Source organism: Antechinus flavipes, chromosome 3 (genome assembly GCF_016432865.1).
Source record: "Antechinus flavipes isolate AdamAnt ecotype Samford, QLD, Australia chromosome 3, AdamAnt_v2, whole genome shotgun sequence".
NCBI lineage: Eukaryota > Metazoa > Chordata > Mammalia > Dasyuromorphia > Dasyuridae > Antechinus > Antechinus flavipes.
Genome location: NC_067400.1, coordinates 550,070,193 through 550,089,267, shown reverse-complemented (window position 1 = coordinate 550,089,267; position 19,075 = coordinate 550,070,193). Strand labels below are relative to the sequence as shown.

The window sequence follows — 19,075 nt, the reverse complement described above, 5'->3', positions numbered from 1 at the left end:
TTTCCCAAAATTTTTCATGGAACAAGGAAATACTCAAAAAGGAGAACATTTCAGGCAAATATTAAATTAAAATAAAAGAATTTAACTTACTGCGATGAGTTGATAAGAATTATTCATCATAGCTATAAGCATGTTGAGTAGTACAACAAGAGAGATGACATTGTATGTTCCAAACATGGTAGCCCCCACAAATTCTGTAAATTCATGCTGTGCTTTGACATTGGTCACATACAAATTAATGAGCCCAAATATGGACCAAAATAGAGACTGAAGTGTCTCAAATAACCTAGGAAAGATAAAAAAAAAAATCATTAAGAGATATTAATTAGAACATCTTAAGAATAATATAAAATACATATTTTCTTTCTTTCTCTTCCTCCCCCTTCCATATGTATGTGTATATGCACATGCTTTCTGGAAGAGTGATTCTATTTCTTCCATAGATGAAACTGGTCCCTAGTAGTAAAGCTTGAAGAATATTATATACTCATCTCGTAATGTTTGAAAAAGTGATGAGCTATATAGCTATAGATTTGAAGAAATCAAATTTATTACTTTTAAATAATTTCTCTGTTTTTGCTATTTTTCTCTATAACTATATAACTTTGTTCCCTCTCTCTTTTTCTCTATGTTTTTATTTCTCTTTGATTCTCTCTGTGTCTCTGTCTTGTCTCACTTTCCCTCTCTCTCTTTTAGATTGTTAAAAATCATGTTGCTTCTCATTTCCTATACATTTCCTAGACATGCATAAAAGTCTTAGTTTGGAAATCAGAATGTAAACAAATATTACCTTTAACATTTCAAGTGATTTTTAAAAATAATTCTACATAGTAGTAGGGTATGATGGATAGTGAGGATAACCCAGGTTTATGTTTCACTTAGGACACATATTGGGTATGTAATGTGGGCAAATCCCTTTGTAATCTGTCATAATCATGTCAAACTTTCTAATTTTGTAAGTTGTTGCAAAGTAGACCCTGGCCTGTACCAGTAGACTATAGTTCCTCATGTGGGATCTCATTGCATATCAGACTTCCCCCTAAAAAACAAACACATGAATAAAAGATGTTTATGAACTTAGTGACCTTTATAAAGAGCACATGTTCCCAAATAAGCTCCTATCCAATTGAGATAAGAAGTACATGGAGACAGAGTCAAGATTGCAAAGAGTATATAAGACATTGCCTGAGTTCTCTTCATCTTCCCTCAGAATCAATGCTGAATCAAGCATCTGAATGGATTTTGGAGTGACTGAGCCAAAATTCAGAGTATAATAATTTTCTAGCTTTAGATATCTTGGAAGAATTTCAGGAAAGGTCTGTCTCAATTGGGCAGTGATGTATTCAGCCCAGCACAGGTGCAGTTTAGCACAGAATGGCTAAGAGAAACTAGCTGGAGGCTCTTAGCCAAAGTATAGGAAAATTGCCTACTCTATTTTGATTCAGAAAACCAGTTGATCAGCAGACCATTGTTGAGACACCCAAGGCAAATACAGAAGGCAAATTGTGAGTCCTGAATCCCAGTCTAACAGGGTAGATTTGATCATCCAGCACAGTGAGAAAGCCTGTAACACCACCTGCACCAGCACAATCTCTGTCCTGGGGAAAAAGAAGTTTAGAAAAATCACTCCTGTGCCCTAGGAGTGGAGTTCAACTTTTTAAAATGAGCAAAAAGGTAAAAAAAGCTCTGACCACACAAAGCTAATATGGAGATAGATAAGATCAGAACACAAACCCAGAAAAGGACCCAAAAGGCAACCTGCCTTTAGGGGAAGCTTGGTCTCAGTCTCAAAAGGGTCTCTTGGAAGATGTCCAAAGGGATCTTAAAAGAGAGATAGTAGAAAAATTGGGAAAAACAATAAAAGCTATGCAGGAGAATTATAAAAAATTTTTTGGGGGGAGAAAATAAAAAACTTGGAAAAGGAAACAGAGAAATTGACTAAAGAAAACAATTGTTTAAAAAATAAATTTGGCAAAATAAAAAAATATATACTGAAGAAAGCAACTTCTTACAAATAAATTTGGAATAGAAAAAGAAAACAACTTAAAAGTAGAATTGGCAAAGTGAAAAAAAAATCCACAAAAAAAAATTATTCCTTTAAAGTACAATTGGCCAAATTGAAAAAAAAAAAAAAGATAAAAAAAAACTAAGAAAATAATTCACTAAAAATCAGAATTGGACAAATGGAAGTGAATGACTCAATTAGAAATCAAGAATTGGTCAAACACAAAATAGTAGAAAGTAAAATACCTCACTGGAAAAGCAATTGACCTAGAAAATATATCTAGGAGAGATAATTTACAATTTATTGGACTACCTGAAAATTATGATTAAAAAAATATCCTAGACAACATCTTTCAAGAAATCATCAAGAAAAACTACATTGAAATTCTAGAACCAGAAGATAAAATGAAAGAATCCTCTGAAAACCTCTTGAAAGGGATCTCAAAATGAAAACTCCAAGGGATATAGCAGCTAAATTCTAAAACTATCAGATCAAAAAAGAAAATATTGCAAGCAGCCAGAAAGAAATAATTCAAATATTGAAGTGCCACAATCAGGATTACCCAAGACTTAGCAGCTTCTACAATAAAAGATTAGAGGAACTGGAATATTATATTCCAAAAAGCAAAGATTGCACTATAACCAAGAATCAACTACCTAACAAAATTAAGTATGGTATGTCAAGGAAAAAGATAGATACTCAATGAAATAGGGCATTTTCAATAATTTCTAATAAAAAATCCAGACTTAAACAGAATAATTTTATCTTCAAATACAAGACTCAAGGAAAGCACAGAAAGTTAAATAAGTTAAAAAAAACTATTTTTTTTAAAAATTAAAATGTTCATAGCCCTCATGGGAAGATATATGTAACTCTTGAGAATTGTATCTTTGTCAATGCAGTTAGAACTTGTACACTTAGAGAATGTATGTACAAGTTGACTTTAATGTGATACCATAAAAAAACAAAATTGGGGTGAAATAGGGTGCAAAAGGTATTATATTACAAACAGAGGAAAGAGGAAGTTAGATGGGGTAAATTACATCACATGAAGATGTATAAAAGAGCTATTAGTTGAGGGAAAGAAGGGAGGGGGATGAGTAAAGTTTCAACCTTAATTTTATTGTATTTGCTCAAAAAAGGAGTAACACACATACTTAGTTTGGTATAGAAATTTGTTCCATCCTATAGGGAAGTAGGAGGGGAAAAAGAAAAGGAAAGGAAAAAAAAAACTTATAGAAGAAAGGGCAGAAATAGATGGGAAAGGATAAGAAAGGGAATGGGGATGAAAAAAAGGAGGACAAATTGAAAGAAGTGAAGGTTAGAATCAAAATACTTGTGTGAAGGGAAAGGGTGAAATGGGAGAGGAAAGTATATGGCAGGAAATGGAGTTAGTAACCCAAACTGTGAATGTGAATAAGATGAACTCTCCCATAAAATAGAAGTGGATAGCAGAGTGGATTAAAAGCCATAATTGTAAAATATGTTGTTTACAAGAAACACATTTGAAACAGAGAGATACATACAGAGCAAAGGCTGGAGTAGAATATTTTATGCTTCAGCTGAAGTAAAAAAAAATAAATAAATAAAGTAGGGATAGTGTTCCTTATTGCAAATAAAGCAAAAACAAAATAGATCTAATGAAAAGAGATAAGGAATGAAACTGCATGTTGTAAAGGATACTATAGATAGCAAAGTAATATCAATACTAAACATATATGCACCAAGTAGTACAGCATCCAAATTCTTAAAGAAGTAATTGAGTTATAAGAAGAAGTAGATAGCAAAACTATATTAGTGGTGGATCTCAACATTCATCTATCAGAAATAGTTAAATCTAACCACAAAATAAACAAGAAAGAAGTTAAGGAAGTAAATAGAGTTTTAGAAAAATTAGGTATAATAGACTTAGAGAAAATAGATTGGGGTTAGAAAGGAATACTTTTCTCAGTAGTACATGGCACCTATGCACAAAAGAAAAATGACCATACTCACTGCAGGGGTCCTCAAACTTTTTAAATAGGGGGCCAGTTCACTGTCCCTCAGACTGTTGGAGGGCCAGACTGTAGTAAAAACAAAAACTTTGTTTTGTGGGCCTTTAAATAAAGAAACTTCATAGCCCTGGGTAAGGGGGATAAACATCCTCAGCTGCTATATCTGACCCATGGGCTATAGTTTGAGGACCCCTGTATTAGAGCATAAAAACCCCACAATCAAATGCAGAAGGGCAGGAATAATAAATACATTCTTTTCAAATCATGATATAATAAAATTATATGTAATAAATGGCCATGGGAAAAATAGATCAAAATTAACTGGGACCTAATTAATAGGATTAGATTATCCTAAAGGAGGAATGGGTCAAACAATAGTATTGTAGAAGCAATTGATAACTTCATAGAAAAGAATGACGATAATGAGACAACATACCAAAACTTATAGGATGCAGCCAAAGCAGTTCTTAAGGCTAATTTTATATGTCTAGATAATTATATGAGTAAAGTAAAAAAATAAAAGATCAATAAATTGAACATGCAACAAAAAAGCTAAGGAAAAAAAAACAAACTAAAAAAAACCTAATTAATTACCAAATTAAAAATTTTGAAAAATAAAAGGAGAGATAAATAAAATTGAAAGTTAAAAAAAACTATTGAACTTATTAATAAAGAATTAAAGGTTTGCTTTATGAAAAAAATTAACAAAATACATAAACCTTTGGTTAATTTGATTAGAAAAAGAAAAGAAGAAAATCAAATTGTCAATATAAAAATTCAAAAGGGTGAATTTACCACCAATGAAGAGGAAATTAAAGCAATAATTAGAACCTATTTTGTCTAATTATATGTCAATAAAACTGATAATTTAAGGGAAATGGATGAATACTTACTTACAAATATACGGATTGCCCAGATTAACAGATGAAGAAAATATAACACTTAAATATTCCCATTTTAGAAAAAGAAATTGAACACACCATTAATAACCTCCTTAAGGATGAACATACTATCTTCAAAGCCCACCAATGTCTTACCTCAACAATGCTTTAGATGTCTATATGACTTTTAGGTTCACAAAGCATATATGAGATCACAGATTTAGAGCTGGAAGGGACTTGAAAGGTTCCATTTTTCAAATTAAAAAGTGAGGTCTAAGAGGCTAAGTAGCTTGTCAGGGCCACACAGCTGGTGAAAATTTGAGTTAGAATTTGAACCCAGCCGCAGATTTAGCACTCTAGTATGCCTCACATTAACCCCTTGTAGGAGGGGGAAATTTTTAGCGTCCAAGTTTATTGATGGAGAATCATGTATAATATAATCATGGTAAACTAATTTATTAAAAGTCACACAAATGGTGTCAGAAAAAAGAATTATATTTGTGTTTCCTGATTTTAAGGAGTCTTATATTAGAATGTATAAAGGACTGAAACTCTTAAAAGGTATGCTTGAATCAGACAACCTGGCATTTAAGGCTAATTACCTATTCAATATGGGGCAATGACTCTATTAGCATATGTTTGGGAAAATGGCCCTTTTCACAGTTCAATGCTTACTCAATGTTTGGTGTATACAGATAATAGGCAAGGACTTCACTTTGCAACGGGACCAGGAGAAGGGAGGTTGGTGGGGAGCTTGTGGCAATTTCTCTGTCTCCATTTCTCCCCCTGAAGACCAAGGATTTTTACTTATCCTGACTCTGGCTGTTCCTGAGGCCTCCAAGGAGCTAGCCCAGACTTTACAAGAATGACTCTCAAGATTGGAAACACTAAGAATTATTATTTCCGCAAATCTATGATTCATAAGAGAGTAAGTAAATCTTAACTGGATTAAAATGTCTAATGATTTAGTTATTGTTGCCTTTTAACAATTCTAGGATAAACTTAATCCAATGTACTATGTTTAAAAATTAATTATCTGAGGAAGATTCAACTTCAAAAAGGCAAATCTGATCCTTAGAAATGAACTAGGTGTTCATATTAAGTTTAATAATCACTGTGTAAAAATAAGGGAGTCATTTGGACAATAATTGTCTCCTTAATCTCCTTTGCCAAAACTGTTTTCTCACTGTTAATTCACAAATTCAAATCTTCAGCCTGTGTTTCTCCAACATATAACAGTTCAGAAGGAGATAGATAAATAAAATATGCTGCCTACTAAAGCTTCCATAATCCAACTGATATATTTTAGTAAATGACTTCTAAATGTCAAATGAAAGCAATGCTACTAAATAAATGTTATTGTGTTATGGTTGGGAAGTATTTATTTACTCATACCTAAAGCATTCCCATCTGTCACATCAGCAATATTTAGAAGCCTTCTGCAAAACATTCATTTAGATTTTTAAATTTGAACCAAAAAAAAAAAAAAAGAAACTAAATTCAAATTTCACAATTATGGCCTTAATTTATGTTTTCTTCCTGAGACATTCCCTCATTTTTCACTGTCTTCTAACAATATGAATCACTCTTTAGATTTGTACATCATCTCATGGACCTTAGTGAGGTTTAGCAGATTCTTGAATTATGCCTCTTTATCTTGGTGTTAAGAACCAGACATTTTGCCAAATCAAACTCTCTCTCTCTTCCTCATTTAGTTAAGATTTCAGTATTCTAGCTTTCCATCATCATTTGATCTTGTGTCATTCACAAGTAAATTGAATTGATCAATGTTTATTGGCTAAGGAATCAAAATAAAACAATATGGAATGTGAAATTAGTTTCATAGGAACTACTTTCCTAAGATTGTATTCAGATAAGAAAAGGAAATTCCCCCAGGCAAGGTTATAATTTTCATTCAACAACTGATATCTCTTGTTTGAAGAATATTCCATGATATCTATGTAAAAATTTAAGGAGGTGTTTTCCCCTTTACTAGGATAGCATTCAATTAATCCATTCTCTCTTAGAGAAACTATTTCCTAAAGTGTTTTAACATTTTTTGATCAAATTAATACTAAAGGAAATAAAAAATAATAATTTAGTGGATGTTCTTTATGAAAAAATAAATAGAGCACATATGATGACATTAAAAAGACATAAAAAGATGAAATGCACATTAGCAATATCCTCAGTTTTGTGGTAATTTACACTCTAGTAACCTTACCATCAGGAATAGTCTCCTTTACCAATTAATCATTCATATTATGGTTTGGTGTATAAGCATTTCCCAAAACACTCTTCTCTCTCTACATTTTCCTTCTTGGTGGTTTCATCATCTTCCATAGATTTAATTCTCATCTCTATGCCAGTGACCCATGGATTTATATATCCAACCTCAGTTTGTGAGTGTCAGTCCCACAACATTGGTCGTCTGTTGCATATTTCAAATTGGATATCCTTGAGACATCTAAAATTCAACATATCCAAGACCGAAATATCTATCTTTCCTCCCCAAACTCATCTCACTATGAAATTCCATATTTCTGCCAAAACACTACTTTTCTTCCTGGCTCCTCATATCTTTGGTTGCTTGCTCTCATTTACTACAAATATCCTATCAGTTTTCAAATCTTTCTATTTTTATCTCTACATTTCTCATGCATATATCCCACCTCCTCATATAACTAAATATCACTGCAGAAGCATTTATATATTATTTTAAGGTATTGAAAGGTAATTAAGGTAATGAAATGTTGTTTCATTTGGTTTTTACTACAGCTCTATGAAATAGGTGCCATTATTACCTTTATTTTACAGATATGGAAACTAAGGCTCATGGAAGTTAAAATGACTTAGGGCCATATCATATTTGAACACAGGTCTTTTTGATTTTAGGTCCAAAGTTCTTTGCAGTATACTAAACTTCAAGCTATTGCAATGGCTTCTTAATTGATCTTCCTGTCTCATCTTCCCCATCTTCATTCTTTCCCTTATAATGCTACCAAAATGATATTTCTTAAGCATAGAGCTGGTCATCAATTAGTCAAGCAGTCATTTATTAGTCACTTACTATATACCAAGTGTTCTTGTGGGTGTTGGGGATATTAATGAAATAATTTTTACTCTTTCTGTCTCTCTTACTCAGTAAAGTCTAGAGGCTTCTTATTGTCTTTAAGAAAAACTATAAACTCTCTGTCTGGCTTTTCAATTCCTTCACAATCTGATTCTAGCCTCATTGTTCATCACTTCTCTTTGTGTACTACTTACTCCCTTAGGCTAATCTCTATTCCTGGACACAGTGGCTTTTTTCAGTCACATGTATGTGCCTTTGCATAGATGAAGATCTATCCCTTGAAAACCCTCCTTACTCATTTTTCCCTAAAAGGATCTTTCTTCCTTCAAGATATAGTTCAAGCACCACTTTCTACTTAATATTTTTCCTCATTCTTCCAATTGCTTATGTCCTCTATAATGAAATAATTTAAACTTTTCTTGATTTACTCTTTATATACTTAATTATTATATGTACTGTATATCTTTTCCATTACAATGCTAGCTTCTTAGAAATATTTTTTATTCCTTGTATTTTTATCTCTAGTTGTCTAGTACAATTCTTAGCATAGATTATGTGTTTATTATATACTTCTTGATTGAGAGAATGATTATTATACAGTTTTGCATGTAAAGAAAATAACTCTCACAGTATCAAGTACTTTCAACCAGGAAGGTATATTCACCCTCATGGTCTTATCCAGACTGCAATGATTAAGAATTGTGGATAGAATAAATATAATGATTTACGTTAATCTGATTTCCTTTGGTGGTCTTCAATTCTCCTTAAGTTGCCATTGAAATATCCATGGAAGCAGTGGGAAATATAGGTTGATATACATAGAAACATTCACAACAATTAAAAGGAATAGTTTATAATATAATAAAATATAATTTAAAATGGAGACAGAAAGAAAAATTATCTAAGTCTATGGATATTTAGTGTCGAAGACCTAAAGGCCTCGCTGTATATTATATTAAAACATTTGATATAAAGCTTAACAATTTCAGCATGACTTTATTATCTTTTTTCATTATACTAAGATTAATAAGGTACAGAAGTAGGTAATGCATTGTAATAAGTATCTAGAAAATGAATAATATTAGTCATTCAGGCAAGAGAGTATATAGATAGCCAACCCTGATGCAAAAATGAGTCAATAATAGGTATAGTTAGTTCATAAACTTTCAGAATGACAAGAGGATATCAGAAGGAATCTCTTAGGCATTTAGGTGGTGCAGGGAATAGTGTGCTGGATCTGGAATCAGAATAAAAAGAGTGATTTCAAATATGGGCTTAGACATTTGCTAGCTGTGTGATCCTAAACAAGTCACTTAATCTCTGTTTGCCACAGTTTTCTCATCTGTAAAATAAAAATAATAATGGTATCTCCATCTTCCCCTCTCTCATCACCCATCACTCACCAGCATGGTAAGGATTAAATGAAATCATCATAAAGCACTCAGCACAGTGCTGGAAATCATATTTCTCCCCAATAATAGCAATGCACAAAGATTGTGTATTAAGGGATTACTGTCTGCATTAGAGTAGAGACTATCCAATTCAGTGAAATCAAGGGTTCTTGAGAACTAAAATATGAGTGAATTATTGTGGAGGGGAGGGGAATGGTGGCACAATTCTTATGCAGAAGAAGAGTATTGAGTTATAAAAAAGTTTTAGCATCATATTCTATTTAAAATCTTGAGCACGTACCTTCCCTGTATTAAATTATTTTGTTTCATCAATAACTGTGCAATATCATATTTGAAGTTTCTTAATTCTCAAACTACCCTTTGATTCCAAAGCTCTCTAATAATTAAAAAGATAAAACATTTAAATTTTATGAAATGATATTAAAAAAGTCATAGTGGTCTTTAAAATAACACATAGACATGTATTATTTTGTTTTTTAATATGTGTGTTTAATATGTGTGTAAAACCAAGAAATATTATTGGGCTCATTATATTAAATTATATATGTGATAAATACATTAATAAATATAAATATATTAAATTATACATACATATATGTATATATAAAACTTAATATTATAAGCCCATTAACATTGTTTTTCTACATTAGCCTATTAAAAATTCTTCTAATAGCAGCATTACACTTATGTACTACTTTATAGTTGTGAAATATTTTCACAACTGTCATTTCACAATATAAAGACAACAGGGCAGAATCTATTCTTTTTTTTTTTTTAATTTTAAAAAAGATGAAATTTAAGCTCAACAAAGTTTAAGCAACTTGCTCATTGCCATTCAGGTTGTATATGGTACAACATGAATCTCTGTTCAGATACATATCCTGACTTTTCATTCCCATTCTGTTACAGCTGCTGCCAATTTTTTAATTTCCAGAAATGACACCATACCAACCATACACCCAGCTACCTGCCAACAGAAATATCTGAGCAACTTACGTGGAAAAGGCATTGTTCTGTTTCTCACACCGTATTCCTTTGCAGTTTGAGACTTTTGTTTCTTCATAATAGAAATACAGCTGATTCAAGCCATTTGCAAAAGCTAGCAATACAAGACAGTAAATGAACAGAAACTTCAAAATGTCTAGCAGCATTCTTCCGAGAGAGATCTGCAGAGGTCCCAGGTGAGAATTGGCAGTAAACAGTGAAATCAGGCGTAGGGAACTGAAGATGTTTGCGATAGCAAATAAAGCCTCTGCCACCAAAGTGGGATGCCACATATCCCATGATTCTCGGGGGTTATGTGCACTATACTGGAGAGAACAGAAAAGAAAACAGGGAGTAAACTATATCTACACAGTATATAAAAACAGATACATGTTACATGTAAAAATCAGCTTTGTGGTATTTCTATTTTAGAATCTCCAAAGCATTTTTTTTTTTATTTTTAAGACTTCCTCCACCTTTACAATATATTGATCTATTAATCTGAATTGGAATAAAATGGTGTCTAATTAATTTAGTGCTTTGCTGTAATCTGGATAAAGCATCTCATAGTAGTTTATACTCACTTGATTGTGGCATTAGTATTTTTGTTCATTTGTAAATTGCATTCATCCCCCTAACACTCTGAGATTATGAAATTGTTGATTTCTCATTTATTATAAGCATGACTACAGATGTTGGTTAATAGTGATGACCAAAGGCATTGATAGAAACATACATGTGGGTTTGTGTGTGTAAAATATCCTTTACTATCCTCCATTACTACAAAGGTCAGATTTGCCATATGAAAACAAAAAAGGATTTTTACCCCTCCCTCCCCCCTTTTGTATTTTGTTAAACACAGAAGATGCTAAGGTTGTTAAACACTATCTCAGATAAAATTCAGAACTTGTTTGACAATGTGGAAATTCTTTTTGCTTTCAATACACAGTGTATCACTGGTTTGTATATTTGTTTGCAGTTTTCATTTTGACAAACAAGCACTATATTTTGGAACTATTAAAAAGCATTTATTTGTTTATTTATTTTTGGTTAGCTAAAAAGGGATATTCTCTACTTCATTTCTTGTCTAGCTTTAATTACTGTTTGATGTTGCCTCAGTCAAACTGAAACCTGTTTAAAGACCTTAGCTTAAAAAACTAAGGGTCCACAATCCGTCTAGAGCCATCTTTAATCATCCTGTTGTATATCTTGCCACTGGACCCATAAGGCTCTGGAGGAAAAAACAAAGCTTGTGACTTTGCACAGCCCCCTCTCACTTAAGCCCAATTCATTTGAATGTCATGGTATTACCTCCCCGATGTCATGATAGAAAAACAACAATATACACATATACATTTATAGTGAACTGATGAAGAGAAAAGATAGCAGAACCAGTAGAAAAATGAACATGGACTACAATACTGTGCTTTAGAACACTAAAAATAGCTGCTCAGCTTTCAGATTCATTGCAATCAAATTTATCACCAATCTTCTTCCCAGGGTACAGATGATGAAACATACTGTCTTCTAGGTAGATAGGTGGGGAACTAGAGATATGGAATATTGAATGTGTTATGGGAAGATTTTGTTTTGGTTTATTTCCCGCAGGAAAGAGAGCTCAATATAGACATATATTAGAAAATGGTTATGGTGTCAAAAAAAGGGCATCAATAATGATGCGGACTAAGCATAATCAAGTCCTAGATAATCTTGTTGGAAGAGAGTGATTTGTAGGAATGGAACTCTTTATCACCTTCCATTATCTATTCCTCAAACCTCTGGGCATCTTTAAGTAACCTTTGAGATATTAACTAGCAAATCTTTTAGATAGCTCTGGTACTTGATCTGCCAGGTGCATTACGTCTGCCTCCTCCTTTATTCCTCCCTCTGAGCTATCCCTCCTTTTGGTACTTCCCCTCCTCTACTGAGAAAAAACCCAAGGTTGTATTTTCCCTACAAAAGATGTACCCATGATGAAGATCTTTGCTAAACCTTTTTTCAGGACTAAGTCCACTGTGAAGTACTTGTACCCTCCCTCCCTTCCTCTCCCTCTCTCTCTGTCTCTCTCTCTCTCCTTCTCTCTCTCTCTCTCTCTCTCTCTGTCTCTGTCTCTGTCTCTGTCTCTGTCTCTGTCTCTGTCTCTGTCTCTCTCCCTACTCATAGTGCCTTCCCTTTAATGGTATCTTTTTACTTACTACTATAGCTAACCAATTAGTCTGCTACACTCTTTTATAGGTTTAGACTATCGGTCAGTGGCATATTTAGGCTTCATAGCATATTCCTTTAATGGATTCTTTCAAATTCCTTTATTTGATCCTTCTTGGGTAACCCTATTGCTCTCCCAAATCTGTTTCATATTTGCCACTTATGGTGCCTATTTTACCTCTTTGTTTTCTCTGAAATCTCTTGTCCTAAAGAAACCTACCTTTTAGCAAAGAGAATGGCCATTGTGAATTTTGTTACATATTTATTTCAAACTAGTAATTCCCATGGTGATCTAATACTTGAAAATTAATAATGATGTACAGCAAACAAGTAATAAACCTAGGGAATTGTTGAATGAGTTACACAATTCTTCAAATGAGTTGATTTCTCTGTGGGTATGATGACTGGGGTGCGTTTGTCAGGGAACTCTTCAAGTGAGTAGAATTTGTGGCTAGTGCAGTTTTGTCTTTTTTGTAAAGGCTGAATTGCTAAATGACTAAAAAAGCAGCAGTACATTGTCAAATTAAGAGCAAAGTCAGAAGTGAGTTTGGTTTCTGAAACTGATAGCAAAGTTATGATCAGAAAAGAACAGTGAAGAAAGAAAATACTCATTTCTGCTATATCCTTTAGTTAGATTGTTTCTTTTAATAAAGAACACCAATGTATTTCACTATTAGAGAATGGGAGGGGAGATGGGCAGAGACTAGGATAAGCACTAGAGAAGACATTGGATTCTGCTCTTGCTCCCAATTGTCTTTTAAAAACAACATATCCAGATAATAGGATTTTTGTTTGTAATGAGGTCAGAATGAACACAGATCCATTTTCAGATCAGCTTGTAGTCTTCTTTTTGTACATTTTCCAGCAGATGGTGTTACCAATATTAGCCAATTAATTTTTACTAAGGCTGGTAAATAGTGGTAGCTACCATGTTAGCAACAGAGAATCCCAGGAATGAAGAAACAGAGAGGGGGAGGAAGAGAAAGAGAAAGAGAAAGAGAGAGAGAGAGAATGAATATATATATATATATATATATATATATATATATATATATATGTATATGTATATACCTTTGATACTAGCAAATATGTAGGGGAAACTGGCTCCTCAACTTGTCTGATTTTCAGCTTATTTCCCAAGAGACTCTGAGGAATTTACTCCTGGGTAAAATTAGGATGGCTTTTCTTGGTTGAATAATATTTCATTTCAATCTTATCTAAAAATTATTGTGTTTATTTTATATTCTAATCTGTAGTACTTTTATGAGTTCTATTTGCTATTTTCTTGGATAAATTTTACTCATTTGCTATTTACAATGCTATTGTGTGTACCTAGCATTTGATGAAAAGGAATCAAGACTGCAGATAAAAGCTAAGGCAATTATTTTTTTAAGGGATCACAATCAGGGAAGCTATTAGCACCCCCCACACACATTCTGAACTTATTTTCTGGTAGCCCTGTTTTAAGAGGAGTCCCATCTCATAATCCCCTCTCTTGCTTTTCTCAAGATAGTAATTGATCTTTGAAGAAAGATTGGTAAAGTTCCAGTGATATATATCCTTGCCTTCTTATGTACCATATTTACACAATTCAGGTAGGCATGTATAACAAACACAGATGGAACTCACTTTATACATGTTTGGACCATGACTATCTAAACAATCATACTTTCTGCCCATGCAAGGATGCAATTTCTCTCTTGTTCATAAAATCTCCTCTCTCTGAAACCCCACCCCTAACTTCCTGAAAAAAAAAAAAAAGAAACATCAAAAAATTGACTTTTTTTTGTTTTGCTTCATAGTCACTGATGTCAATGAAGTGTATACTTGTTCTGAGACTTATTGCTCTTCATTTCTGGGATTCTCTGACAAAAAATCCTGGAGCTCTTTCTCCCTTCATTCTCTCATCTTATTTTTGGTTAAGCAGTCTGTGTCTAACTGCTTTATTTAGAAAGGGGAAAGAGTTTTCAGTTTTTCAGTTTTCATTTGGTGCTAGCTTTTTCCCTCAGGTACTCTGCAGATCCAGCACTGCTCCTCTCCAAGTACATGTCTGGCCTGTATCCATAATTGGCTTAATTGTATATTTTCTATTATATAGAAACAGCTCCTTTTTAAAACATATCCCAGGAGATTCCTTTCCCCAGGCAACTAAGGGGCTTATTCAACTTCTCTTGATTCATACCCACTATATCATTGTTTTGCTATTTTTCAGTTATTTTTAGTCATGTCTGACTCTTAAGACTTCATTTGGTGGTCATGTATACTTATTTTGTATTTAATTTATACTTTAATATATTTAACATCTACTGGTCATCCTGCCATCTAGGGGAGGAGGTCGGAGGAAGGAGGGTAAAAATTGGAACAAAAGGTTTTGCAATTGTCAATGCTGTAAAATTACCTATGCATATAACTTGTAAATAAAAAGCTATTATTACAAAAGAAAGACTTCATTTGGGGTTTTCTGGGCTCATTTGGGGTTTTCTTGGCAAAAATACTAGTTTGCCATTTTTTTCCCCAACTCATTTTACAAACGAGGAAATGAAGGCAAACATGATTAAGTGCTTTGACCCAGTAAGTGTCTGAGACCAGATAGTCATTCTGACTGCAGGCTCAGAACTCTACCCATTGTGCCTCCTACTTGCTCTTTGGAGTTTCTTACATAGTATTTCTCTCAAGTTACATAATAATTAATATTATTAACATCTTCCTGTTTAAATTTTAAAATTTTTAACTTCACCTTTTTTCTCTCCTCTCCCAAATCATTCATTCTAATTTAAATATGTTGATATAGATTCTCTTAGACAAATTAGCCCAACTCTTGCATCTAATATGAGCTATTTATTTATATATTTATAACATAAGTTATTTATATCCTTACAACTTCTTTAAGCAATTAACAACAGCAACAACAATAATAGTTATAATTTATATTAATCTTTAATATTTACATAATGATTTATAAATATTTTGTTTTATCCTCAAAACTGGACTATTAGTGCTATCATTATCCCATTCCAGATGAGAAAATTGAGCTAGGTGAAGGTTAAGTGGCTTTTCCAATATCTTGAAATCCTTATATTATTTGGAACCTGGCACGTAACACAGAAGACTGGCTTCACTGTGGGGGTCTTTTTCAATAAGAATCACTATGATTTGTTTTCTTGCCCCCTCCAAGATTTCTTCTGGGTACAATAGAATTGGTTTTGTGGCTTTCTCTGTGTACAATTGCTTTTAGTTCATCTATTAGCATCTAAAATAAAAAAGACATAGAGCATAATAAGTTTTATCTAACTCAGAAAATGACAGGAGCAATTAATGCTTGACCCTTGAAATTCTCTTTTCTAGAAAGTTTCAAGAAGTCTGACTTCTTTTATCAAGTCTGGAGGTTCTAATCTCCAAATAGATGAGACTTGGTTATTCCATAGAGCATATTTTTCCTACTTTACTCATCCTTCCTTTTCCTTTGGAAAGGAAAACACCAGAAAAATCCCAAAGGGGATCATGAAGAATCAGACATTGCTGAAAATGACTGAAGAACTACAAAGCAATAATATAATGGGTATGAATCAGGATAAATTGGATAAATCCTTTACTTCCTTGAGGAAAGAGTTTATAAAAATGGTTCCATCAGCAGACCTCTTTCAAGGTTCAGGTAAGGTCAGGAGTATTCATCTCTTCTCCCCTTTTTCATTGAGGCACCAAATTTACTTTCTTTATCTGATGCTGAGGTTTGCTTGTCTATTTATGTATTTCTAGGTGGTACTTGTAGCTAGGTGCATGTGTTTTTGCGAGAAGAAGTCAGATTTTTCTTCAAGTTCACATGAAGTCTGGAATATTTTGTGTGTGTGTGTGTGTGAATTCTGTCATAGCCAAGATGTCCACTCAACAATATTCACTGCTGATACATTAACATTGAAGCTGTGGATTTGAGTGAGGGTTAGAAAAAAGGAGCAAAGATGACTCAAGAAAACAAAAATCATCCTTGTACAGAGAATTTACAGTTCATTTAGAAGATAATAGTGGGACAGGGAGGAGGGCTTACCTCTTCATCATGTGTTTCTAAGAGCTTTATATTTCATAGGCATTCATAAATTAATTTGATTTTTTTGTTTGTCTTCTTTGATTAAGAATAATTGATATCATACTGATTTCAATCCTAAATGAATCATGTTTTGTTATACAAGGTCAAATCCCTGCCCTTAAAATTTAAATTAGATTTAATTCATGATCCTTTATTATAGGGCAATACCCTTTTCCATCTTCACCTATCAGTACAATGAAGAACCTAGGTACTTTAATTGCTATTTTATGTCTAGATTTTCAAGCCTGGAACGGGAAAATAGAGAGCCTATTGTATTAAACATCTGGAAATCACATCTCTATAACTGTCACAGACCCAATGACGAGCTTAGAAAATCATATTCTTTGGGAGAATACACTAGTTTCTCCATCTGAGAAACAGAAATAGCAATATTTGCCCCCAACCAGATAATTGGAATACATGGGATTAGTGACACGCATTTTAGAAATCAAGGTTCTAAAGAAGAAATAGGCTATATAAAACCAAAGTAGTATTGCTAGAACAATGTTAGTTAAAATAGCCTTCCTTTTTAAATTTTGAAAGATGAATCAAAGCATATAAGGGAAGGGAGGCAAGACTCACGCTCAGGATGAATATTTCTCCTAGAGAGGGGGAACTGGAGCAGGAAAAAGAGTGGTAAAGATACAGATTTGGACCATATGTAGTCCAAGATCCCTTACAACTCTGAAACTGTATTATAGTGTTATTAGTTGTATGTCCATAGGGAAGCTAATAGGTCCCTAAATCTTGATTTTCTTATCTATAAAATGGGAATAATAATTACCACACAAAGTTGTTTCGAGAAAAGGACTTTGTAAACTTTGTAAAGTTGAATAGACTATTTAAATATAATTTATCACACTTTGTCTGCCACAAAATTGAAAAAATGTAATGAATAAAAGCACTTGAAAGACAGAATTAAAGGAAATATCTTCAAAGAGGAAACAGAATAATAAGCATGAACATTTTAACAGTGTCTCAAGGCAATAACAAATTCAGCATTAACTAACACCTCTGCAGAAATCAGGGGAAAGGGAACCAAATAATGAAAACTTTCCATTTATGGAAAAACATACTATCTCAGAACTACATTTAAAAACAAGTTCAAATATTGCAAAATGCAAATAAATTAAGAAATCCTGGCATGCATCCCAACATTCGCTAGTCTACAAGCCAAGATTTATGAGCATATTGAAAACTGAAGCATTTTTTGCTCTCCTATTCTTATCTGGATGTTGTAATATATATGTATGTATGTATATGTATATCTCAGTATATCAAGGTTCAATTTATAATTTCTACATCCTAAAAGGTATGATATAAAGAAAAGTATAGAATAAACTAACAGAAATGAAAAGCAGTTCCTGTCAGGTGGATCATGCATGCCTAAATTCACGCACTCCAGGAAACTGAGGCTGGTGGCTTGCATCTAGGGAATTCTGAGCTGCAGTACAACTAAAACAACAAGAAGGTGACATTTCTGTAAGTGAGTGCCTCCAGAAGACAGAGATAGAGATATTATCAGAGAAGAGAGAGACAGAGCCACAAACACACACACACACACACACACACACACACACACAGAAACATCACAGAGAGACAAAGACAGAGAAACAGATAGAGGAATAGAGAAACAGAGACAGAGAGAGAGACAGTTGAAGACCAAAAAACAGAGAGAGGAAGAAAGCAATGGAGAGACAGAGAAAGAGAATAAAACAGAAAAAGAGATGGAACTTGATTTATAAGGAGAAAGACAGCAACAAAGTTAGAATGACACAACAAGAAAAAGACAGAGACAAAGAAACATAGAGAGGCAAAAGACATAGAAAAAGAGAGAGCGAGAGAGAGAGAGAGAGAGAGAGAGAGAGAGAGAGAGAGAGAAAGGGAGAGGGAGACAGGAGAGGATTTTTAGTTGCCAATTAAAAAAAGTGTCCTATAGAATTTAAAAGACAAGTCATATAAGAGAGGAAAATATGAATGTAGAAGAAGGATCATATACTGGAAAGAATTTAACCTTGATCTGGCACAATAAAAAAATAGCTTTCTGGTGTTTTCTTAAATTACTAGTTGCATCTGTTACCTTTTCTAAGTCAAAATTTTGTTATCTGTAGGATGGCAATAGTGAAAAGATCTATTTTGTTCATCTCAGGATTATTGCGGAGTTCAAATGTGACAATTTGCATGAAGTTTTTAATAAACTACAAATTGTAAAAATAACATGATCTATTATCAATCATTACATTTGATAAAGATAAATTATCATTGCATCTCCATCAGTTTATAACTCTAAAAATGTAGGAAACATTCACAAGTTGTAAGCTTTTTTACTCTTAAACCATGAAATTTCCATGAAAAGTATGGAAATTAATTTTTAGCTATTTGGTAAATCAACATTATTTTAAAAATTAAAACAATCCTAAAACTAATAGAATTTCTTTGT

General features: G+C 33.0%; 1 protein-coding gene across 1 annotated transcript in view; it reads right to left on the bottom strand.

Moving 5' to 3' along the window:
- TRPC4 (transient receptor potential cation channel subfamily C member 4) overlaps positions 1-19,075 on the bottom strand; it is a 280,213-nt gene that overhangs the window by 19,792 nt on the left and 241,346 nt on the right. Inside the window, exons 6-7 of the mRNA XM_051987405.1 lie at positions 10,362-10,675; positions 91-286 (exon numbers count right to left, since the gene is read on the bottom strand). Of these exons, the coding sequence (XP_051843365.1) occupies positions 91-286; positions 10,362-10,675 (510 nt within the window). The remainder of the gene's footprint in view (positions 1-90; positions 287-10,361; positions 10,676-19,075) is intronic.